The sequence below is a fragment of the Nestor notabilis genome, unplaced genomic scaffold, assembly GCF_000696875.1.
Source record: "Nestor notabilis isolate BGI_N333 unplaced genomic scaffold, ASM69687v1 scaffold13397, whole genome shotgun sequence".
Classification (NCBI taxonomy): Eukaryota; Metazoa; Chordata; class Aves; order Psittaciformes; family Psittacidae; genus Nestor; species Nestor notabilis.
In genome coordinates this window covers 1-26,538 of record NW_009936987.1, presented here as the reverse complement: position 1 = coordinate 26,538, position 26,538 = coordinate 1, and the positions used below count along the sequence as shown (strand labels likewise).

The following is a 26,538-nucleotide window of genomic DNA, read 5'->3' as shown; positions in this document are numbered from 1 at the left end:
GCAGCCGGAGCCCCGCGGTTCCGTAGGGTTCAGCGGGGCCGCAGCTGGAGGAGAGGGCTCCGTGATGTGGTGCAAGAAGTTGAGCTGTCCTGTGGGTTTGCTTTTCCTAATAAGCTTTCTTTTTTAAGGGGCATGAAGCGTGTCCGTTGCTAAATGCGTCTGAAGATGACACACTGAAGTGGAGCTGTGCTTTTATTTTATGTTTTTAGAAGTAGCACCCTTCTAAAATGGGGCAAAATTGCTGAAATGCTTTTTAGGACCTGACAGTTCAGTGGCGACCTGATGAACCAAAATGATCTTTTTCCTTAAAAAGAATTCCTTAAACCAAGGGTTAAACCTTGGGATTCCCTCACAGTGTCTGTAAGTTGGCTTCTTGATGGTGTCAGCCCTTTTCTTCCAGCATCAGCACAGAAATTGAAGTCAGAAGTCTGCTCCTTTTAAGGCGAACATCTGTTCATCAATGGAGTGAATAGAAGCAGCATCATTAACAAGAGCTGTAGTGCATTGGTCATACAAGTTTTGTTTTCATGCATGTTTTGCATGAAGTGTGATATGTTTCATTAGACCAATGTTTTTTTTCAGCTGTTGGGTCCATGGTAAAGTGAGTTTGATGGATGCTGCTTTTTAACTGCTCTGGTCCTTGGAGGTTGAACAGAATTAAAAGTATTTCCTCCTTGTTTTATTCTCTGGACAAATGAACTAGACTTGGAAAACCAATTAGCCTACTTAAAGCGTAAAAACTTTAGGTTGTGTTGTCGGCACACAGTGTGCAAGTTCACACAGCTAACACGGAGGTAACAGCTCCTCGTGATGAAGTTGGAGCTGTACCTGGAGGAATTTAACATTAATTGGGAGAGCCAGGGGAGGAGATGCAGTACCTGTGGCTACTGATAGGTTGTGGGTTTTTTTAAAACATTCATATTGGTGAAAATAAATAGCATAAATTTGAGGATATGCTCATTTAAACATAAAAATACAAATTACCACTGTAATAAAGGGACTTGAGAAAAGCCGGTGTGCCTGTGGTGTTCCCATTCCACATAATGTTTGCAGTAAGTACATGTTGTATGACCTTCTGAGGTCATGTGAAAGTATGACCTCTTCTTTTTACTTCCTTAATTTGATTATAAGTAAGCAGCTGAAGGAGCTTGGCCTTGACAGATCAGTTCATGCTGTCTGATTTTTACTTTTTAATTTATTTCGTTTTTATTTTGGTTTTGCTCACATCATGGTTTCACTTCACAAAGGATTTAATAGTCTATAAGATTCAGAGTTATACACAGTGAATCCTATTTGTGGTGCCTGTTTCTGTTGATGAAGACAGCGTGTGAACTTACATTTATACTTGAAAATTTCTTTAGTAACTTACTAAGTTAGTGCAAGCATTTTAACACCCTGATTACATAAAATGATACCCTGAAACTTTCAGTACTTTGAAAAGACTTGTCTTTCACAGTGGAAATAATGGAGCAGCCTAGAGGGACTTCACTCAACTCTTTGCCCTTTCCTCTTGAAATATTCATAGAGCTCTCCTTGCAGATACGTAGTAGTATCAGTTGGAAACCCAGCGGTAAAGAAGCTGATGCTGGATCTGGTTGTTCTCGCTGTACTCAGCAGCATAATATTCTTTCAGATTCTTTTTTGACAAAATGCTCGTTCCTTTCTGTGCTATTGTACTGTTTGACAATTTAAGCTATGTCTTTGTGAGCGTTTCAGTGCGATGACATGCTAACCCTTTCATGGGGATTCAAAATACTCCTAACTTCTCTGGATAGTCCCCTTAAGAGAAGTGGCTTAGATCCCACTCATTGCTAGGTTTCACGGGTTTAGTCTGTTAATTTTATCTTTCCTTTGTGCAGAAAACACCGTGTAAGCAGCTGCTATGCACACAAAAGAAGGCCTTGAAATGTGCCTTGTTTGAAAACCGACAGTCTCATTTCCAGTGTACTCTCTTCCATGCTAATGTCTTTAGCAATTGAAGTTTTGGATTGATACTGTAAGAAATGTTCCTGTGTTGGTACCAGTTGCAAGGTGATGTAATGAGTGTGTTTCTGTATGGCAAATAATTTGGGTTTTTCAAGCCCAAGAGTGCTGTTTTGCAAGAACCACAAGAAAGGCAAAACTTGTCTGTGCTTTAATACGTTTGAAAGTAGGTGCCAGGGGGAAGGAAATGTGAAACCTGAAGTTCATCCGTCTATTGAAAAGTGGTGGAGAATAGATGTTGTTATTTGGAGCATTAGGTGTCCTTCCTGTATTGTGTTTATTATGAGATAGTGTCTGTAGGTGGGATAAATGATGAATAATGTAAGCCTGCTGTTGCTCTGTGTGTTTAGCTTGCTTCAGTCAGCTTGTTTGGGGGGGGGTTTGCCTTTTCTCCTCACTTCTTCTGTGTGTGTTGAAGAAAAATACTTGTTCACTTGAAAACAAGCAGAAGTTGGCAGTAATGGAAGGAGGACCTGTAGCTGTTCTCCCTGTGCAACTGTGTTTCCTCTGCCAAGCTGTGGGAGAACCTTTCGTGTAAGAGTGCACCTCTGAGTGGTTGTAATCTGCTCTTTACTGTAGTTTGTGTGAAGTTTGAAGGGTTTATATGTGATGAAGAACATATTGCTCTCTAAATAAATCTCTGAGAACAGTTGACCTTAAGTAATCTAGTTCTAATACTTTCTAATCCAGCATCCTTTTGTCTTAATTTAGAACAGGTTCCCAGCTAGCATGTTTGAGGGTAACATCCAGAAATAGATTTTCTCACCAAGTTGAGCACTGTTTTGAAAGGAATTTAAGAAACTATAAGAATGAAAACATCCCAGTTATGTGTTACTTACGACATCTGTCTTTACACATTGCATGGATGTGTGCTGTACATGGGACACAAATATTGTGTTCCCACAGAGACAGATTTTAAACCTGATTGACTTTCCCAGCCAGTTGTGTTTGCCTAGATGAATTAAAAACGTGCTTGTTCTTACATTTTTCCCCACTGTCTGCTTACACGTTTAGGTCCAGATAATGTCTTTATCTGCAGCTGTTAAAGCAAGTCAGTAGATTTTGAGTCGAAAGATTAATTTTTTTATTTTTTTATTTTTACGTGTAATAACTTTATAAAAATAACTTGATTTTTTGTTTTCAGGCAAGTAATGGTATTCTTGGTTAAAAAAATTGTTTCGTGAACTAACACATTTAGGTTTGTATTTTTCAAATGTTTCTCTGATTCCACATCTAAGCCAAAATGCATAGGGAGAAGGTTGGATTCGAGGCCAGGTTGGATGGAGCTTTGAGCAATCTGGTCTAGTGAAAGGTGTCCCTGCCCGTGGTGGGTGGGTTGGAACTAAGTGATCTTTAAGGTCTCTTCTAACCCAAGCCCATTCTATGATAAATGAAACAGCACAACTAGTAAAAGTTTATGTTTGATTCCTTCCTTATATAACCTAATAAGTAAGATGTACAGAAAGATATCTATATCCCAGTTCTGTTTAAATTTCACGTTTGGTCTTCCTGTATTGTCAACAATAAGAGGAGGAAGAGTACTGTCAAAGGTTTGAATCTTGCATAGGCTGGATTCTCTGAGGATGTCTGGTGTTTACTGCCAGCCTGTGGAGGTCAGGAGGACAGGAAGAATGAGCTGCCTGAGATAAGTACCTGAATCCTAAAGGCAGTCTCCTGAGTTTGGTTTCTTTAATGTTCATTTTACATACAACACCTTTTAATAGAAGGTGTCTAGCACATTTGGTGTTTGTTGAAACCACAGTAATGTACAGTGGTATTGATTAATTCTCCCAATGTTGGGTAATGAGAAAAAAGGCTTAGATATATTTCCTTTACTGGAACTGGAGGACATTGTTTTCCTCAACTCATGTATGTCCAAGCCAGGAAAAAAAAGTGAAACTCCTGCTTTGGGTAATGGACCTTCTGGCTGTAACGGCATTACCGTCAAAATCGAAAGCATTGATTTCTTGGAGGCTTTATGAAGGAAACGTTTTCTTGCTGTATTTTGTTTGCTGGTAACTTATTCCAAAAATAAAAGTAAGCTTATTAAACCAATTGAAGCACATATTGACTTCAGCCTGGACAGTGACTCTCTGTCTACAGTGGTTTGGGATTGTAGAAATGCTATTTTAACAGACAGACTCTCCTCATTTACAATGGCCCTTCTAGAAATAAGTTCTCAGGTCCAGAAAGACTGTAAATCCATTTTCCATTGTTCATAAGCCAATGAAAAGGAGAAGTTGTAATAGAAGAGGACAGCTTTTTCTGCTGGAAGCCAACATTTTGCTGTAATGAGAATTCTAAATCTGGTCCTCACTGTGGTATTTTTGGTATCTGCTTGAGGAATTCCCTTGCAGTAGAAGAGTTAAATGTTCTTGGAAAGATCATATGCTAGCAGCTAATGACTTAAATCCATCTCCTTGCCACTGCAAGACTTTTACTGTAGGGCATTTCAGTAGCATTATCGTTTCTGTCATGGAGATCTTGATCGTGCCATTTCTGATTATTTTGTTTTCTTTATGCTTTAAGTGATGGGTTGCTTAACTCAGCTTTGCTTGCAGAGTAGTCCACAGCTGAGAGGTTATCCATTGTTTTGCTAATGTTCATCTTAAGTTAAAGGGAATGTTCTGCTCCACAGGGAGTTTCTTACGAATTTACATGCCTCGAGTATTTCTTTAGAGATACTCTTTGTGGCCTCCCAGTTTTTTAGGTCTTATGTAAGAGCCAAACATGCTGTTTCAAGTCTGCCTTAGAAGATAGGTAGAGAAGGAACTATTTATACCTGCTTTTGTGTAATCGCATTGTTCTCTTTGCTGCCATGTCTTTGTTAGAATGTTACTATTATTCTACAAAAGGTAATGAACAAGGGTGTGATTCGTGCATGAGGAAAGCAGATATTGTTCCTTGTTTACTGAAAGCAAATAATAAGATACCTTGGTTTGATAGTAAATGCTTAGAAACCTGGTTAGTGACTTGAGGTAGAATGATATGCGTTTTGTCATTCCATATCTTTGCCCTATCAAAACTTAAGTCAACTACTACTCTTTGTTTTCCAGCATTACTTATTTCTGCTTTCTCTCTTCTTCTGAGTGTTTTAAATTAACCCGAGTTACATTTTTAAATTCTTGTGCTGCAGTAACATAATTGAATCTTACCAAATTAACCAGCAGTTACTCTTTTTCCTTTAAAGTAAAATGTCAATATATAGTTCTAAGTGTATTTGTGAATTACATTTAAAGTGTGACTTCAACAGTGGTCTTCTGTTCATAATACTGACATTTGTGAAATTCCTTCATGATGAATATCAAAGTATGAATATAAATACATGGAAGCAAGAAGTTAACCAGTGTTTCAGGTTTAAAAAATAGTCAGACTGCAGAAAATGGCATCTGAAAGAAAACACAATTCTTTAATAGTTTTTCCTGAAAAATATTGGATAACTGCATGACATGAGAAATTGATGTAAATCCATCATCAGTCTAATACTAAGCTATTGTGATCTGAAAAACTAGCTGACACTTGTCAACATAAATCTGTGATTGTAGATAAAATCAGTCTAAACGCAAACACTTAAACTCTCTCAGATTCTACACTTCAGGGGGTCAGGTCTGCTGCTATAAACTTGGCTGTTGTGTATCATGAATGATAGAAGTAGCTGCTTTGTTACATGCAGGTAAAAACTGTTGAAATTCCTTCCAAAGAAGAATCCTTACTATACAGTGTGTTCTGAAAAATTGGTGAGTTCTATTTGCTTAAAATTAGCATGTTTCAAGAATGTTTAAATATAGTAAGTGCGAACGTCGCATGTTAACTTCATAGCTGACTTCTAAATTTGGAGTCAATTCCCTCAAAAATCTGGGGAAGATAAGTAATCTGCGTATCAGTCATAGGTTTGTTCAAATTCTTCGTTGAGTTAAATCACATTTTGGGTTAATTACTTGAAATACCAGGCTTACAGAATTACATGTTTGGACCAAGGGTATATCTGCCTGAGTTGGGTATCTTAGTTCCCATTTGAGATGCCAGACAAAGCAGGGATTAAGTAAAAAGAATTAATGGACAAAGTTGTTCTGTCAGACTTGTGGGTTTTCACTATCTAAATGTTCCAGTGGATGATAATGAATTTGGTTCAATAGTTTATGGTTGGCAGGTGGATCATTTTTGGAAGTCAAGAAAGGGGATCATAATGAAAATTCTTTCTGTAGAAACTATATTAGGGCAAAAAATTCCCACGTTGTTCTTATATTGCAAGGAGAATTGGGATTATACCATGTTTAAAAAAAAAAAAAAGAATTATCACTAATTAGTCAGTCAAGGGGAGGTGGAATTCTAGAATGACTTTTTTTCTTCTGTTACTTTTTGAGTATGATATCCTTTTGAGTTCCGTAACCAGCAGTTAAGTTGTGTTAACAGAATGATCTTACACTCATATATAATACAGATTCCTACATTTTGGAGCTCTTCAACTTTTAAAATACAGCTGTAACATCATTGGTAAGAGCTGACATTTAAAGAAAATATACACAAGTTAATATACAATTGTTCATGTAGTTGGTTCTTACGGGTTAAACTGATTAAACATCTAGTAGACCATTAAACCTATGATCAGATTTTTAAGTGTACAATTAATGTTCCTTGCAGATCCTGTTTTGGCAACTGTTACTGAAACATTTCTGGAGCAGAGCATTGTGCTACTGGACTACTGCTGTGTAAATGATCGCTGTGATGTTTTTAAAAGTGCTTTGAAATGAAAAATTGAAGGAAGTCTCTTCTGTTTTATGACTGAAGTTGCAGAAAAGAAAATTTTTAGATGGTGTGAGATCTTCCTACATATTTGATTGGGCTTTGGCAGTCTGCTCCAGCCCCCATGCAGTCTTTTCACATTGTCTTTGTCCTCTGTTTGTCCCTACTATTCTTGTTCCTTGCCTCCCTTTTTTATGTTAACTGGAAAGAAAAGGAGTCTTGTGGGTAAATTCCCTTTGACTGTGTTGCTTGCTGCTCTCTTTTTCAGTTTGCTTTCTGAATGTTGCATCTTGGGGTTGTTTTTTTAGAACATCCTTGCCTCTAAGGATTTTCTCAACTCTATTATGATTTATTTTTAGCTAATGCTATGATAATACAGTAAATGGTTAAAAAAAAAAAAAAGGTAGAGTTGCTAGGATGGATAATATATGGACTTATGTCCAGTGTTGATAGAAATTAATTCTTAACCTGCATTTCTTGCATGAGATCTTCTGATGTCAAGTTGTGGAGCAGTTACCTAATACAGAACTGAATGTGATATTTCAAATGACTCAAGTGAAAACCAACTTACACAAGCCTATAAATCTGAAGAGACTAGACTTAAAAATAAAAGACACGTGCTTTTGGTGAAACATACAGACAAATTTTCTTTTTAATAGGAAAGTTCAGAAGCTTTTTTTGAGGCCTTGGATTCATAGTGTTAGGATATTATTTTTTTAAGTAGTATTGGCCACGTCTGGAATACTGTGTCCAGTTCTGGGCTCCTCAGTACAAGACAGACCAAGAGCTATCGGAGAGGGTCCAGCAGAGGCCACAGGGATGATCAGGGGAGTGGAGCATCTCTGTTATGAGGAGAGATTGCAGGAGCTGGGCCTGCTTAGTCTGGAGAAGACTGAGAGGGCATCTCACTTACTGCATATAAATATCTCAAAGGTGGGTGCCAAGAGTATGATACCAGACTCTTTTCAGTGGTGCCCAGTGACAAGACGAGGAGCAGTGGCCATAAACTACAACACAAGAGGTTCCACCTCGGCATGAGGAAGAACTTCTTTACTTTGAAGGTGGCAGAGCACTGGAACAGGCTGCTCAAGGGGGTTATGGAGTCTCCCTCTCTGGAGTCATTCAAAACCTGCCTGGACACATTCCTGTTTAACCTGCTCTAGGTGGCCCTGCCTTGGCAGGGGGTTGAATCTAATGATCTCCAGAGGTCCCTTCCAACCCTAACGATTCTGTGATTCTACATAATGCATAAATTAGGAGGCTCATCAGCATCCTCCTGCATCTAATTCCTGCCCATAAAGATGTGGTAATCTAGATAGGCCGTTGAGCTGGCAGTGCTTCTTAGCCAAGCAAATAGTTGCAGCTGATCAAAGTACTTTCCAAGATTTTAGAAAACTTTAGGCTGTGGGAGTACAATGTGGATTTGTGTTATTACTGAAGCAGCAAAACTACTTTGTCATTGTCTGTGTGCAGGGCTGTAGGTTTATGTATTTGCCAGTTGGAAACAAATTTGAGGTTGCTTCTGTCTTTTTCCTCCCCTTCTCATGACTTCTCATCTATACAGATAAGGTTTCTGGGAAAAAGAAGGCTAGTCTACCTAGATTTAATCTCCTTTTTACTTGACTATAATTGCTTGCATGACTTGATTATTCTGTTTCAAAAGAAGAAAATTCTGATATGTATCTGTGGTTTATATATGTATTTATATCATGTATATTCACTTTGGTGTTAAACTTGGATCTTTATTACTCATGCTTCACTGAAAGCTTCAAAAATGGGTCTTGTGGACTTCAGAAATCTTGGTTTCAAAATCAAATGTTAGCTTTAACTTGTGTCAGCACATAAGCATTTGACTTTCTCAAGCATGTAATGTTTTATAGGCTACGTGTTTGAGAGTAATGGAAGTATTTAGTATTTGACTTGCTGCTTCAAGTGTCTACGGGTTTAGTTATATGTCTTTTTCTTTCCAATGTAAACCAACATGCTGTAAATCAACATATTAAAATATTTTCTTTTTAAATGGCTTTAGAGATGTGTTTTAAAGGGATTGTATATCTCTGCCTAATAAAGAATAAACCATTTAATGGTATGATTAAATTGTTGTTGAGATTGCAGTGGCTTCAATCATAGTACTTGGTGGGAGCTGCTTATTATTCCACCCCACCCAGAAGCCAATCAGGGGTGGTTTTAGTAGGTTTTCCCCTTTTTCACCTTCCTTCTTTCTAGCCATTTCATTGTTTCTGTTCAGCCTCCTGTTTCTTCTGGGATGATAAAGGCTTATATCCAGTCAGCGCTGTCCTTGAAATAGTGCTGAGGGCGGTTTTTGTTTGTTTCAAGAACTGGTTTCTTGCTTTTCTGGTCTTTTCAGCTTTTGTCACATGGGATAACATGATAAATACTGTGTTGACTGAATTTTCCAAATAGGTGTAACAACTCACATTAAATTTCAGGAGGTTTAACAATAAATTTATGCTATTTTTTACTGAGATTCAAGTGGAGACTTGTGAAAGCAAACTTAGTTACAAGGGGTGATTTTATTTTTTTAAATAACCAGATAAGTCCACTCCTTTTTATTAAAAAGAACCCCAGTAAATCCTTTCCCTTTTCCAGGAATTGGAGAGATAGAGTGAGTCCCATCCCAATTGGTGCAGTTCTCTCTGTCCTTTCTCCTAAATGTCAGTGTGTTACTAAAGAGCTACTGATGAATGGTGCTAGAAGTCATGAATTCTAGCCATCATACCATTCACTGTTTAACCAGCTCCCCTATAGCTTTAAATACTGCTATCCCCAAGATACGGTGCCTTGTGATGAACACAGCTAATATATACCAGTATCTACCTAACCAGTCTGTCTTCTACAAAAGAACAAAACCAGCACTGCCACCTACCAGGGCTTATCTTTGTGTATAGCATATGGATTTTTGTCTGCAGTAAAACATGCAGAAAGCAGTTGTAGTCTGGATATACTGGGTGTTTAATCTTAGTGTTGATGGCTGACCACAGTAGATCTTGGAAATTTGGATATAGAGAAGGAATAGCTGCTCTGATAGTTACAAAGAAGAAATGCTATTATTGTATTTACTGGATTGAGAGCCCAGAGGCTTGGAAGCTAAACAGGTTGGAGTAATCTCTCTGTGAACACAAAGTTGTACTCTGCAGGCATCTCTGAAAGGATCTTTACATGAGTGTATACATTAAACAGCAATTGCTAGACTATAATGTAAAAGGGAGAGTGCTCTGGAGAGATGAGACCTCTGAGATGAGAGAGAAGCTCTTCTCTCAAATACTTTATTAAGCAGCTGCTGCTGAGTAAGCCTATGTGGGAGCTTGTTGACAACTTATTCTTTATTCTAAACAAAATTCCTTTTCAGCCTTCTTCAGTCTGCATGCGTTGTTACAAATTACTTCATGGTTTCATCTGATAAGCATGATGTTCTTTTATAACTGCAAAATACCTTCCCTAGCAAATACTGAGAGTTGTTTGGCTCAAGCACTGAGATACGTTGTGCAGAGCTTCCTTTGTTGTTGTTACACCCTCTGTGTGCTGTTGTGCAGGTTCATGTACAAAGTTGTTTGCTGAAGATGCTGAAGTTAAGGATAGTGTTTTATCTGTGTTTCAGAACTGGTATTGTAAAGTCTGCACTTATTCTGGTGGCTAGAAATTCAAATATTTACTAGTATTTATAGCTTGTTTCCACTTGCTCTGTAGATGATGCTTGGTATGTTACAGTTTATTCACGACAAGCATCATTCATAATGGAAAGAGCTTGGTCATAGCTCTCTCCCTTTAAGGGCCTCGTAAGGTATGAACGAGTTAAGTGATATGTACAATTGTGAATCTATAAGCAATCTAGTTATTATTTCATTAATTACATGCAATATAGGGGAAAAAAATATCAAGATCACTCCTTAGGGAAGAAGGCTTTCCATCCATATCTTGCTTGTTACTGTAATGGTTTGCAGTGTTAAGATGGAGTCCTTAATCTGGTTCTATCTAGGCCATGGGAATACTTTCTCCTTTTTTCCTTCCTGTGATTTGTGTTTAAATATTTTATGGATAATCTTGCTCCTTTCTGCTTTTGAGAAGCAGCTTTGATGAAGTTTGTTTTGCTCGAGGCTTTGCTGGTGCTTGTTCCCAACTGGTGGTTTACAAGACAAAAGCAGACTGGCAGCAGCAGCTGTGGAGACAGCGTGTTGGCTTGTAGTTATGAAATCCACAGAACAGGGACCCTGTGAATGGGTAGAAAGAAACTTAAACTGTAGGGCAGTGTATCATAGCTAATGATTATAACAGCAGTTCCTTCCTCCACGCTTTCACAGTTTCAAAGCTTATGGAAACATCCTTCAAAGTCTTTGGTGCTACTGAAGGTGCCTTGTGTACATGAATGTTGTGGCATAGTCTATCAGGTGGCTTAGTTTCTGTCACACAGTAAGCTGAGCACACAAAGGAGCATGGCAAAAGATGCACCAGGGTCGTTGGGTACTTTATGGATTGCTTGTGATGGAAGGTAGAGAACTGGTAGGTTAAAACTCAGTTTAATTGTCTGTGGTACGCAACAGCTCAAGGCAAATGTGGTTTGTGTTCTGGTGTTTTGGCGCTGTCTGCTGAGGATATGATCATGTGGTAGTTTACAAGAGGTATGAATTGTCCTCAGTAGACTCTCTGTGACTTCTGAAACAGAAGAATCAGTTTGAAAATGGGTTTGGGGAATGTTCCTTTCTCATATCTAATATAGACATTGACCTATATGCTCACTTGTAAAACAAAACATGAAACAGTAAAATTAAAAAATACGAATTGTAAAAGTTAGCCGAATTCTAATATACTTTTTTTTCACTGTTATAGAAATACATTAACTTTGAAGTGGAACTAAACAATGGAACCAGATATTATTCGAATGTACTCCTCATCCCCTCCACCACTAGACAATGGAGCTGATGATGATGATGAAGATGAATTTGGAGGATTTTCTGGTGTAAGCACTGCTGGAGTAGCTTTTCCTGATTTTGATACACCAGACTACAGTCATCCAAAGGAAGAGTTTATACCCACAAATCATTTCATCCCACTCCATGATTATTCTGACAATGTAGCTAGCATTGCAACTTTCACATCTGTTAAAAATGTTAAAGACTGCGTTGCAGAGCTTCCTACTCTTACTAAGGAACTTTCTGATATGCCAGCTACAAATACCAGCAAAGAAAAATCCAAGTTTAGAACTTCAGGTACTGCTTCAGAAGATGTAAGCAAAAGAGGCACTGGGAAATCAGAGGGTTTTTCTTCTTGTGTTATTAGAACTGGTACAGCAGTTGAGAGCCAGGATGAGCAAATAGATGCTTGCAATGGTGAGAAAATTCCATGTCTAGAGATTCTAACAAATGGATTTGCAGCATTAGACCCTGCAAATCCTCAGGGAACAGATGATCTAGACAGTGTCAGTGATTCAAAGGGACTGAAAACTTTTAGCACGTATAGTACTGAGCAAAATTTGAACTCAATGCCTAGCTCAGGTGAAGACTTTGCAGATTTTGCTTCATTCTCAAGCAAAAAGCCAATCCATTTAGAGGGAACTGGACCTACAATATGCAGTGTTCTTCATGAAAGAGACTCTCTGAGCGTTCAGGAGAACAACAGAATAAACAGAGTAACTCATATTGAAGAAGAAGTTTGTGTTTCAGAAATTAGCTGTGAACAGGGCCCCTCAGCACTGGAAGATAATGAATTTGCAATTTCTAGTAAGTCTCAAGTAACTGGAAGTTCAATATGCACTACTGAAAATGGAGAACACAATGGAAGGAGAAGACAATATGGCACAGAGAATGGCAAAGGTCTTACTACACCTGATGGCTCTTCAGGAACAGAGAGCATCAAGGTTGATAAGATCCAAAGCCTAAGCTGTGATCTTGCAGGAGAAAAATTGGATAATTCTGAAGATCTTAACAATGGTGAAAGTAGTACTGTAGTAGTAGCTTGCAGTGACACACACGATGATGATGATTTTGGTGATTTTGGCTCAGTCAGCAGTGCATCTCCCACCTTCGTTAACGCTCAAGAATCAATAAATGCTCTAGATCTAGAAGGACCTTCCAAACAGCCCGCACACATTAGTGAGCCTAATGATGAGTTTGGTGAATTCAGGGACACAAGTACTGTTTCTCAGCAGCCAGCAAGGTTGGATCATGCTGAACTAAATCAGACTGCTGACACTTTAGAATGTGATACTACCAGTAAAACTTCTGGCTTAGACTTCCAGCATACTACTGAGGTAGAAAATGGTGATGACAGTGAATTTGGAGACTTCGATTCAGTGCCAAAACCTCAAGATGAGAGTGTTGCTTTTCAGGACTGTGACGACTTTGCAGACTTCAGGTCAGCAGGTTGTAACCAGGCTACAGACTGGAATGCTTTTGAAGATGAACAAAAAGACAGCTGTTCTTGGGCTGCCTTTGGAGATGAGCAAGTTGGTGAATCTCATCACAGAAAAGAGACATGGCAGTCACATAGGACAGATGCATCTGCCAGGATTGATGGTCCAGTATTACACAAGACTGACAGTTTTGCTTTAGCATCTTCCCAAGGAACTACCAGTAGCCAATCTCAAGAGCCAGCACCTTCAGTTCAGGTAAGGGTGTTCTTGATTTCATTCAGTCTTGTTCTTGTGTGCAAACCATTCTCCCTGGTTCCTGCTTCTGCATACAACAAATGTTTGAATAGTCCTTGTTTGTCTTGTGGGAGAGATTTAATTTGGTGGGTCAAATGGGGTGGTATGAAAGTGTGCTGCATTTGCATCCTCTGTCTTATACACTGTTACTTCCTGCAGAAAATGAGTGGGGAATGCTGGAACTTGTATGCATTTGTTTTGGTGATTACATGTGGTCCTTTACATAAACTGATCAAAGGAATAAGCAGTCATAAACATTTCAGAGCCTGGGACAGTTCTTCCTTTGCTTCATAGTTTATTGCCTGTTGAGGAGGTCCTCTGGTGTTGCCTTTTCATAAAATAGTGGTGTGACTGGAAGATGAGATTACTGGTTACCAAGATTTTTCATCATCATTCTATCATGTTTTTAAAATCTGATTAAAAATGATGATTTGTAAATAGCTGCAATCATTTGCTTAGAGCAGAGAGCAGGATGAAACATCACCTATGGAGTTCTGTCCCTGGTATTCCAACTCCTGGGAAGTTAATAATTTAAAAGTAAGTCTCTGATATACATTAATTGTGGGAAGCTCCATGTTATAGCAACATCACAGATACAGGACTGCTGATATCTTAAAGCTGCTGGTATTTCTAGTTAGGAGTTTCAGGGAGGGTGAAGTAGATAGGTTTCTCCCGTTCTCCCTCCCTCCTCCCTTTCCAGGTTTTCTGCCTTAGTTGCTAAGTATGTATTAATTCCTTCCTAAGTCTTTTCACCAGTCATCTTTGAGATCTGTGCCTGTTCATACATGGATAATTTTTTACTAAGTATTTGATATTAGTTTTAAAATTCAGAAAAACAATTTGAGTTTAAATTCTCCTCAATATTTCCTTTTAATCATGTCATTCCATGTGAGTAGTTTAGAGTATGCTGTCTTTTTGAAGCATGCAGCAACACCAGCAATAAAGGCTGTTAGTGGTAATATGTGTCTGAAAGGTCTGGATCTTCTCTGTCAATAAAAGGAAATGAGGTAAGTCCTTTCTTCCAGGACCTTGTGTAGGCTTGGTGACAGTCCTGCCTCTTCCTATTTCCTACCAGTGAGAGGTGAAATGGCTTTTCAGAAGAAGGTTGTGCCAGCTGGAGCTTTGCAAGCATCATCAAATGGAATGGAGTGTTGGGGACTTAGCACTGATTTCTTGTCACCTTTAAAGTTGTGAGCCTCAGCTCCTGTCACTTCCTGCTTGCAGTTTTGGGCAGTGAGTGACACAGCAAATTTTAGAGTGACTTCATGAGCCCAAGAAAGGCTCCCAAGTGAGCCTGCAGGTGGATTTCTGTGCCTATGCAAAACCTTACTCATCGTCACCTGAATGTGAGGGTCCATTTCTGAAGTTGAAAGCAGAGACCTATTGTTACCTATTCTGTTGGTCATTCACCCATAAAATCGGAGAGTACGAAGGTCATTAGTACACTTCATCTAAATTGTCCCTGTTGCCACTTGAAAGGCTGTCCAGAATCTCGCAAAGAAATGGGGTGGGGAGATGATTTCAGTCAATCATCCATTTTTCTAGTTAATCATTATTGAGGGACACTCTGAAGGTTTCATACAATTTTACTTACAATTTTCCATAATTCTATGATGGAGTTTCAATAGAAAACACTTCTGAATGTAGATGTTTATAACAGCAGAACCTCCAGAGGTTCTGTAACTTATTTCTTTTCCAGCTCCCTGAGTCTTCCTTAGCAATAGATAAAAGCCAAGTTACAATACAAGTTCTTCCGTGATCCGTTGGGAAGTCTCACAGTACTTCAGTTAGATTGTAAAGCAAGTTTTAAGATTTAAATATTTTTTCATTCCTTTTCTTTATACTACAGCCCATTGTCATTGTTTGGCTACGAAGTGAGGTTCTGCCTCCCCTGCCAGTGAGGAAATGTAACTCAGAGAATGTTTTACACAAATGAGCTGTAGAGGAAGTTGAGCTGGATGTGTTTTCTCTGTTGCAATAGTTTCCTCAGCCTTGCAATGACAGTTAGTTGGTACTTTTTTTTTTTCCTGTTAACTCTCAAAACAATAGTTATATATTTTCAAAGCATACTTCTTATTCTGTAAGTGCTTTAAATTTTGGAAGGATCTATTTAAACCTTTTTGTATTTAAGAAAAATATTTTGTTTTAATCTTAAATAATCAAGTTTTCTTCTATTGAGCCACACAATTAGAAGCATTGAGAGCCTTGGACGACATAGTTTAGTGTGTGATGTCCCTGCTCATGGCAGGGGGGTTGGAACTAGATGATCTTAGGGTCCTTTCCAACCCTAACTATTCTATGATTCTAACATAAGCCAGCAGATAGTCCCAGTGCTTTGAGTGCAGAACCTTAGTAAACTTAAACTCAGATTTTGATTGGCTTCCTTACTTTAAGAGGATGTCACTGAGGCCAAACCACAAAATACAGCATTTTAAAGAATTTGCTGATCTTCTGTTTCCTGTGGATTATTCTGGAGCTGTGTGATGCAAAACCAGAAACCCTTGCAAGCAAAATAAAGGTAGGGATCGGCAAGAGAACAAAAGTGTTTTTACCCTAACCAGAGAAGCCTAGGGAGCAGTATATCACTTGCATCAATGTAGTGCTGGCAGATCCAGAAACCACATGCTGTAGCAACTTAAAGGAAGCAGGCAGTGCATGAGAGAAGTACTGCATGTGTTAGACACTTGAGATAGATGAGAAAATTGAGACCTCAGCTTAGGCTAAAGGTGCACTGGGATCATTTACAGGATACTCTATGTACGTGATCTGTGATGCTGAGGCTAGGAGAGTCACTGTATTGTGGTAGTGAAATAATTTTGAATGGTGTATAAACAGAACGATTCTAATGCAATTCTTTACTTTTCAGTTTTCTGCTTTTCTATACTTAGCCAGTAGCATTACTGTTTAAATGTGGAAAAGATGTATACAGCAATTTTTGTCCATCCAAAACGCACCATGAAAGGAAAGTTACTTACCAGTAGCTCAAGTTCCCTTGCCAATGGTCTCTGTGCATTTTCCATTCTGGTTCCTTAGTTTGTGTCATCTGGGTGAGGAGGTGGCAGTAAAATTTTGTGCTTTCTGAACGTGGTCTTCATTGTAAGGTACTTGCCTGGCAAACTGTTTAGAAAGTCGTGGATTTGGTATAATGTTTAAGTAGAGTCTTAGACTGTGCTTGAATTCAACTAATTAATCCAGTTTTTCTTACAAAATATAGAATATAAAAGATGAAAGTAAAGAGTAAAAATGACCTTATATAGTGACACGTACTGGCAAAAAGATCATTGTCTTTTCTACTTCGTCTTTGGTCTTAGAGTCTCTGAATCCTGCACACAATCTGCAATGTAGGATTAGTTACATGCTGACCTCTTCTATTCAGTAGTGCTGCATGGAGGCAAGAAGAAAAGGGCAAGGTATATGGTATTCAGTTAAAACTACTGAAAGAATTTGCAGCCCCTTAGAAAAGGTTCCAGTTTCAAAGGCTGAGGGACACAGATACACAGACTATTATTTGAACCTGTAGTAATACTACCATATGCCTTAATCATTTAGTGTCTGTCTTCAGCTGGAAAATGTGTAATAGTTGGTTTCAGTATAGCTGCAGGTTTGTGTTAGCTATAGATGCACATTTGTGTTCATTAAAACTGATGTAGGATGTAGCAGTGGGTGAACTGGTTGACGTAACAAGCACGTGTGCTGTACCATGTGCATTAATCCTCTTTATGTGATCACATAGCACACTACTGAGTTATGTTTATAAGGAATATAAGGCCTGTAGCACAGCTTTTTCCATGAGATGGTGCTGAACGTTAGTCATCTGAAGGGGGGTTACTCTGCAGTACTGTGCGTTAAGAATATATATAGGACTTAGGCAGCAAAGCACAAGAGTGGTTATTACTTGTAGTGATCATCATGGGTAATACAGCTGTGCCTAGCTGTGTTCAAGGCATATTGACATCTTTAGAGGAGGAGATGAATTGTGGCTTGGTTGGAAAGCCAAAACTCTTACTTAATTTAGCTGAAAGTTAACAAGTGCAGGAAAGGGAGGAAGGGAAACCCAAACAGTCCTCCAAGTGGGTTTTCAGATCTTCTGCATATTAGAGAGCCTGTGCTCACAGGCTGTAGCGCTTCAGATTAATCAGACAGTGTGGGTGATGCAGAGTTACTAAGCCACAAGTATGCATCAAGACAGAGAAAAACCTGGATCACTGTCACTTAGAGAGTACTTTGTCTTGGACAATCAGTGAAGTCATCCTCTTGGAAAAAAGTAATTATGACCATAAAAGCTTGCCTCTCGGTTCACTGAGATAAATTAAGATAATGTTGGCTAAATTCAATTCAGACAGTTGGGTAAAATCTTGCAGTGCAAATACATCTGTCTGCAAAGGTTTGGATTTAAATCCATAGCACAGTTCTTAAGTCTGAGCAGCTGAATAACAGTAAAAAACCCAGACCATTAAAAGTAGTCTGTAATTGTGTTTCAGAACAGGGTGGCTAAGAGGATCTTGCAAAAGAAAATAGTTTGGGAGGGGGTTGTTTTAGCATTTCTGTTTATGTACTTCCTCTTGGAGACCGACTGAAAAGTTGGTACAATACTACCAGGTAATAATAACATGACTAGCTGAAATGGAAAGTAAGTTTTATGTAGTCTACCTAAATAACTGTTAAACTGCACTTTGCATGTATGCAAGATTTGATACATCCTTCACCTGAAGGAGAATAAATGTGAAAGCTTTCCAGCAAGAAGGATGGAGCCAGCTTCACATTTCTACATTGAACTTCACTGTGGTTTATAACTCTCTTGTATCAAGCATTAAAAAGACCAGAGAAGTCTTATTCTTCTTTCTCAAACCACTACATTTTCAGATTTGCTTTGCTGAGCCCCAGATCTTTATAGTTACTGTTTAAAAATATTTTTGGGATATTTAGGACTATCATGGTCTTCTTTAATTCTTTAAGTTATTGTAAAAAAAACTTAGTCCTCATTTTGTGTTGGTGAGGTTTTTAGCTTTTGCGATATCCTCTTCTTGGCTTGTAAATCTCAGTTTAAGACCAGCATTTCAATTATAAATTACATGCAATAAGAAAATGAAACAAATTTTTTACCTGTGAGAAATTTACAGCACCATCTTAAATTTACCTGCTTTTCAAAGGAGGTGGAGAAAAGCCATCACATTTGAATCATGAGAAGATAAGCTAGTGTTCTTCATCAGCTTTGCTTCTCTTTTTCACTCGGTTTTTTTTCTGCCTGCAGCTCTTCTCCCATTGCTTCTGAGAAGGTGCTTTCTTTGCTAAGCAGAGTCTGCACAAGAGCTAAAGAAATAAGTTGTTGCTATGTGGAAGGGAAACTGATTCTTAGTTTAAACAGTCCATGAACCTTTCCAAAGAAAAAACTTCTCACATTTAACTAGGAACTTAGTGATTTGTTTGCTTGTTCATGTGCACTTATAACCCACCCCACCCCCCCAAAAAAAAGTGCCTTCCAATACCTAAAAAGGGCCTACAAGAAATCTGGAGCGGGACTTTCTACAAGGCATGTAGTGACAGGACAAGGGGGAATGGCTTTAAACTGAAGGAGGTTAGTTTTAGATTAGATATTAGGAAAACAATTTTCACTATGAAGTGAGGCTCTGGCACAGGTTGCCTGGAGAATCTGTGGCTGCCCCATCCCTGGCAGTGTTCAAGGCCAGGTTGGGCACTGGGAGCAACCTGCTGTAGTAGAAGGTGTTGCTGCCCGTGGCAGGGGATTGGAACTGGATGAGCTTTTAAGGTCCCTTGCAACCCAAACCATTCTGTGATTTAGTTAGCTCTTCAGCTTTATGTAATGACTGAGTCCAAAAGATGCTGAGACCCACTGAAGTTGATTGGTATGTTCCCCATGACGAGTTGCATCCATTGAAATATTTTTTTCAGCTTCCCTGTGTAAACTGTATGGTCATGTAGTTTAGCTCTTAAAAAAATCCAAAAACCTAAAAAAAAAAACCCCAAAAACAAACAAACAAAAAAAAAAAAAAAAAGGAAATTGGGAGGAAAAAAAACCCTACCCAACCCACACACACATATGGCGAAGGTAGAGGAGTATATGGTGACTTAGATCCTCACAGGCAAACGTGTTCCTGGAAAATATGGTTTGGTTGTTAGAAACATCAGCAAAGGGAGCTTCTCATTTAACCTCTGCTTTATTTTGTTAAAATGGTCATAAATACCTCTGTTAGGCACTCTCCGGAGCAGTGGGTTCCTGATTTAAAATAAATACATAAAATCTTCCTGGTTAATCAGTTTCTTTTCTTGGCTTCTGGCCCCTGAGCTTTGTTCTGCTGTTTCTTTTGAGAGACTTTGCTTGGCTTCTGAATCCTAACTAGGAGCTGATCGTGTCCATATGGACTTTATTCCTTTCCTAAATTATACCTTTAGCATCTTGGATCCTTCATATGCTCATTTCTGTTTCCTTTCTTATGTTTTTCTAACTTGAATATCAAAATATACTCAATAAATTTAACTGTTACACTGGTTTTATTTATCCTTATATCTTCCAGTTTTGTGTTTGATAGATGCAACCAGTCCAGAGCTTGAGTGCTGCTTCCGCTGTAGCCTCTTTACCTGGCAGCAGGAAAAAGGAGGGCTGAAGGTGTGCCCTGCTTTCAACTCTTCCCCTTAAAGCACCTCTGAAGGCTGCCAGAGCAGAGATGTTGTGGGCTATAACTGAGAGTGGGGAAAAGAGGGATTGTGTATAGAGAAGTGGTGCCCAATGGAAAGTGAGGAAGAAAAAGGGACAAAGTACCACTCCACTGTTCAGCTCCCAACATAAGGAGAAGCTCGCTGGATGAGCTCTTGTGTCTGCTCCACAGCTCATGTGTAATTGGGACCATGGAAGAAAGCAAGAAGACTGTTGGGATTCTCCCCAGCAACCCCTGTACATGGAGTTCCCCAGAACTTCACCAGGAGAAACATTGCAGCAGTCATATGGTGAAAACTGCAATTCCTATCAACTGTTTCTGTAGTGTGGCCCAAGTATGTTATCTTTATGTCAAGTTTTAGTATCTTCTCTTTTCATAGCTCTGAAGAAAGGCAGCAACCTGTCAATGTTGAGGTGACCTGGAGTCAGCTGAGGAGGATTTAGCATGCTGGGTGGCCCGTGTAAATTTGCTGTGTTGAAGGAGTTCATTGGTTCTATAGTCTTGTGGTGGAAAAGAAGAGAAAAACAAATTCTGTAAACCAAGTACTTTGGCCTTTCAGCTCTGTGGGCTGGATCTTGCCCCCTTTTTAACTGCTGAGGAGATAAATTCTAATCCTGTGGTTATCATTCTTACATGGAATTCTGTTAGGTCTGTGATATTTTGATTGTTTCAACTGGTGATTACCACATATCTTAAGTGTTTACCAAAAACTTCTATGTAGTCACAGAAACTATGGGGCTTTGAGCTTGTCACTGTTTGGAGAATCACAGTTAATTTTTAATATGGCAGCTGTAGCCTTCATTCATGTCTTCAGTAAGTGCTTTTAAGAATTAATCTTCTCAAATGGCAATGGAGAACACTTGGGTATCAAATGCTTTTAGTGACATGAAAAATAGAAGTTTTTGTCTTTTCTGCCTTTTTTTCACACTGAAAGAGGTGACACTACGGTGTATGACAGAAATAATACTTTTTTAGTCTGTTTTGTACAAGCAGTAGACTGAGGTTTGTAGAAGATGAGCATTACACTAATTTCAAAACCTTGGTAATGCCCTTAATACCTGGGAGTTGTGACCACAGGATTTCATTACCAATTAGAAGAACAAGTTCAGCTGTTTCCCCATTAAGGAGACTGCCACTGCCTGGGAAATTTGTGTTTATATGCTCTTCCCTGTGTCCATTTGCACACATAGAATTAATTACTCTGGTTTGCTATGGAAACCGTTCTTCTCCATCGTATATAAGTAAGGGCTAAGCATTTCTGGAAATGCAGAAAAGATGAAAGGAAGTGTAAAGAAGCTATAATTAAACTGTTCCTGAAATTTTGGCACAATTCTTAAGTTCAAATTTGAAACTGGGAGCTGGCTGAGATGCTGCTTGGTTCTTAGAGGCTGTCTGTTAATTCTTTCATTACCTAAGCGAGCATATTCTTAGTCACTAGCATGTTCTGAAATACTGATCCTTTCCAGGAAACATGATGCCTTGCTGTTTTCATGATCCAGTGCCTTTCATCTGCCTCTTGCTTTTCACTGGGGATATGTATTCCTGTTGTATTACAGAAATGAAGTATGCATCACCTGTTCATGTGATGGGGCAAATGATATATTGTAGGCAAAATTAAGGTTCAAAACTTAGGTAGAGTGTGCTTTTGTGTGCTGAAATGTCAGGTTAGAATCTGAGATACTGTATAGTTTTACTTCTTAAAAATGTAAATTAGTGTCTTAGTTCTGGTCAAGAAATGCAAAACAGCCTATAAGTAATGTGACAAGTATTGTAACTTACTGTATGGCTGAAACGATTGGGTGTTAAGAGATGATTAAAAGGAAAATTACATTCTGTAGAACATCACTCATTATGGGCAAAATATCCCACTAAGGTAATGAAGAGGAAAAGGAGAAAAGAAAAAGGAGATTAAGTATGCTGTGTAGTTCAGATCCTTTAATAGTATAATAATTACGGCATTTTGACATTATGTTTTGCAAATAACTGAACCTGGTGCCTGTCCCCATCAGGCATTTCTTCCACAGATAGCAAAACTGAAGAGCTGATGTTGTAAGCAAGTTCTTTTTCCCACTTTTTGCAGTTAGCAGCTGAATAGAGAGAATAGACTGAACAGACTTGGTTCCTAGTTCCTGACTCGTCATCCTGACTCCAATACAGAATCAAGATATTCCATTAACATGGTGTTTGTTATGTTTCCTATGCTGTATTTGCTGATGTACATAGTCAGCGGTTTGCTTAATTGAGATGAAGCAAATTTTCAGATTAAAAGTCTAGTGCGAAATGTTGTTGGTAAGTTATAATCGCGAAGCATAAAGGTTTATCCCAACTGTGTTGCTTGGTCTAATTAAAATATGTAGCTTCCACCTACCAGCCTTACTTCTCTGAACCTTACATCATTTCAGTTGTAACAAAATACCTCTAAGGTTTATGTTTGTAAATCAGCGTTGCTGCTGGAATATGCTGCATCTCCACAGGAGGGCTCTGCTGCCATAGCTATACTAGCACACACTGTGGGATGCTCGTGGGATTTCTACCTACTCATTTTCTTTTCCATTTCCCCAGTAGAAAAGCAGGTATTGGAGCTGCTGGACACTGCCCTGTGTGCAGTGCAGCAGAGCGTTGGAAAGGTGGCTGTTGAGGAACTCCAAATTAGAAAGATAGAAGTGTTGGGTTTGCGCCAGGCTTGTGTTTCCTTCCTCTGGCAAGAAGAGATTCAGGTATTCCTTGTAAAAAAAAAAAAAAAAACAGGTACATTAAAGAAAAGCTTTAGTGTCATTTTTGTGAGCATACCTTGCAATTGGCACTTTTTAATAAATGTTAAGAGTTTGCCAGTTAACCTGTTTGTAATGGGTTGAACTGGGGGAAAAAATACATTCCATGTCAGTGCTACATCTGATGTCTGAGGCAGATAGTTCATAGAGCTATAATAAAGTTGAAATTCTGTGTCTAGATGGAAATACAGAAGAACTTGTCAAAAAAATAAGGGGGGGGTTGTTTGGTTTCTAAGGGGAGGAGGTTGTTTGGGTTTTGGTTTTGTTGGGGTTTTTTTGTTTTGAATATTAAATCTTATCTATCAAGACCCGGTACATGCTGTGGAATTAAAATGCCTGGAAACCATTGGTATAGATATGTGCTGTTTATATTACTGAGACCTTATCCTACCCAACAGCAGAGATAGTGGCACTGGTGGAGAGAAAAGCAGGAGACACTGCATTATGAAACATAAGAGTCCTGTCTGCTTTGCTAAGATGCTTAAGTTTCCTTTCTCTCAAAGGATGCTGAAGTAATGGTGACATCAAGACATGGTGGCAACTACTTTGACAAGCAGGAAATCCTGCCTAGTCTCTCAAAACTGTGGAATATAGATCTGTAGCTTTCCCATAGCCTTCCCACAAAACTTCTGAGTGTTTGTATTTACATACTCTTGGTGTGAGTTTATAACGCAAGGCACCAGGAAGAAGGTCAGAGGAGAGTAACATTGATAAAGCTGTGGTTATACAAACCATGCTGCTATCTAGCTGACTTCTTATGCAGCTAAAATAAAAGTTAGTGGTGTTCTTGTTTTTTGAGTTATTTGGCTGGGATAGAAACACTTCCAAGGTTGTCTTTTAACCCCGGCAAGATCACAGCATTTGGCATTAACTGCTTGAATCGTGAATTGGAGGAAAAGGAAATTGCTTGGAAGAAAGTAATTCTTCTATTTAAATAAGCAATCTGTAATGTATAAAACCAGACAAACAGGTTTGGGGGCAAGAAATTAAGGCCTTGAGGTGGGAGGGGGTATTTGTTTGGTTTTTGGTCTGGAGAAGTACAAAACAAGTCTTACAAATACCTTTTGACAAGCAATGCCTTAGTCTTGGTTCCTGCATTACACCTGACCATGACATAAACTGAACCAAATGAAGATGGGGATTATAGTTTTCTTACATCTGAGTCATTGATACTGACAGGTTTTTAGGACTACAGATAGTTTTTCCTTACTGTTTTCAGAGTTGTTGTCACATCATGAGCAAATGTTCCATGTCACGCTGTTTTGTGAGACCTCTAACTGCATATAAGAAGTGAATCTGTCTTCTGAATCAACGTTATGTCTCAAGTTTGGATTGAAGTGTATTGTCATGGAGTGGAAATTATATTGATCAATCCTAAGCTTGCCAAAAAGATGTTCAGTAAAACCCTTAGCATGTATAGGCGTGGAGGCTTTAACATATCTGAAATAAATACAGCAAAATACTTGTTGCGCCTGTTTTCTGCTAATTCTTACCAAAGAGTAACTCTGGTAAGAACTGTTCCAGACTTTCTGTAAGAACTGTTCCAGACTTTCTGTAAGAACTTGCTTTGCAGAGGGCAAAATCCTTACTGTTCCCAGTAGCTAGCAGCCTGTATTTGGTACTTATAAAGATTTGGGATGCTCTGACAGTTAAATATTTGATGGTAAGTGAAACTTTGTGTTAGCTATATGTTGTTTTCCATCTTATTGTTATAATTGTGGACTCCTTTAAAGCAGTTAACTTGACATAAATAATTTCTTTTTAATATAGACAACATTACTAAGTCGTCTGGAACGAATATTTGAAGTCTGTTTTCCTTCCATGCCTGTTCTTGAAATTGAAGAAGAAATAAGTTCCTTGAATCATTTGTTGGAAGCAGGTGAAAAGCAGATGACAACCGAGGAGACCTTATCAAATACTGGGTAAGAAACCACAATGCAACACACTTAAAATGGAAATAGAAATGTGTCTGTAGGAACTTAAAATATATAGCAGTAATTCAAAATAAGCTGTTTATTTCAAGCACTTTGAAAAACTATAGAGTGAAAATCAGTTATCCTAGCAGAATGCTTGTTTTTAGTGGCTATATATGCCAGGAATATTTCACTTAGCATATCAACTTAGTCAGCAGCATATCATCTTTTAAGTGATGTCTCTGAGTTAATCAGAATATGTCGTATTAGTCACATTGGATATAAAGTGCTATATTTATTCATGTGATGAAGTCTCAGTAGGCCTTGTCCTGTCTGCTCTGGACTTCATTTTCCAATAAGAAGTCTGAACTAAAATTGTGCTGAGAACACTGCAGTTTTAGTTCCCCTGCGTATTGTGCTTGGGTGTAAGTTTAATTGGAATGTATAATAAATCACTTGCATTACAAACTAGTATAAGTATTCAAGGCTATGAAGCTGTTATTCCTTTTGATAACTTGATTTTAGGGAACTGATGGATGTGTGGACAGAGCTGCAGGATATCCATGATGCATATGGACTGAGATATCAGTGGGGTGGCTCCCACAGCAACAAAAAGCTTTTGTGCTCCTTGGGAATCGACACAAGAAATATTGTGAGTCTGTCTATAAAACTTGTTTTCTATATAATGGAGCTGCTTTAAATGTAGATTCAGGTGGAAGTCTTTGTATGCATGCTTGTCTCTTAATTGCATAGCTGCACTGAACACCGTTTTTACAACAGACCATCTGACAACCTTTTATAAGCCCTTTAATATTAAAAGTTGCTTTAGTTTTTAACCATTGTGTTGTAATTAACGTAGTATTTGTTCTCTGATATTAACCCTATACAAGTTATACGACACTGAAAAATATTATCATCACTGACACAGGAAACTCTTAGTAAATTTTTTGTTGTTGTTTTATCAGCTCTTTACAGGCAACAAGAAACAGCCTGTTATAGTACCCATGTATGCAGCAGGACTGGTAAGCTGCTTTTTTAGTGTTATTTTTTGCTATAGTTCCAAAAACGTTGTTTAATGAAATAGATTATATTAGGCACGAAGTACTGAAAGATATTTTTTAAGTATGGCTATGGCATAAGCATCAATAGAAATGCTAGAAAAGAATCATCGGATACACAATTTTTATTATGTGTGCAAGCAGATACTTTATAAATGAAAGTATTGGGTTACTTGTTTCAGGAAGCAGACTATTTAATAAGGTGGGCTAGCTAGTCTAAGCTTGGTTTAAGGCACTTTCTGAAAAAGAAGTGAAGTAATCTGCTAATGTGTATGCAGCAAAAAACGTTCTTGGTGAATTTTAACTACTAAATATAAGGTGTAGATGTAAAACTATCGACTAGAGCTTGACACAACAAACTAGATCATTACATAGTTGTCAGAAATGTCAGAGGAACATCAAAATTAATCAAAACATCAATTCGCTTCAGCACTTGTGGGAAGCCATGGCACTAAGACCAGATGCTTCAAAGGAAGGTGAAGAATTGCTCAGTAGTTAAGATACTGTATGAAATGTGTGTTGGAAGTTTTCTCGGTGCTCTCGAGCATTCCTCTTCATGTGACTGTTTCTCTGACAGGCTGTTCATTAATTACTTGATTGCATCTGAATATCCCTAGGTTAAGAATGATGCACGGTAATGCTTTGCAATGTTACTGGCATATTTATAAAGGACCCACGTATATATATGTATGTATATAAAAAGCAGGCTATTATATATAATATAATGTAATATAT

General features: G+C 38.4%; 1 protein-coding gene across 1 annotated transcript; it reads left to right on the top strand.

Annotated features, from left to right (window-relative positions):
* Positions 1-11,602: 11,602 nt before the first annotated feature.
* Positions 11,603-25,767, top strand: AFTPH (aftiphilin; the record flags this gene model as incomplete). Its single annotated transcript, XM_010018615.1, has 4 exons — positions 11,603-13,348; positions 24,603-24,754; positions 25,271-25,397; positions 25,711-25,767. Coding segments are annotated over exons 1-4 (2,082 nt in total), but the record flags the coding sequence as incomplete, so codon positions are not given.
* Positions 25,768-26,538: the final 771 nt, after the last annotated feature.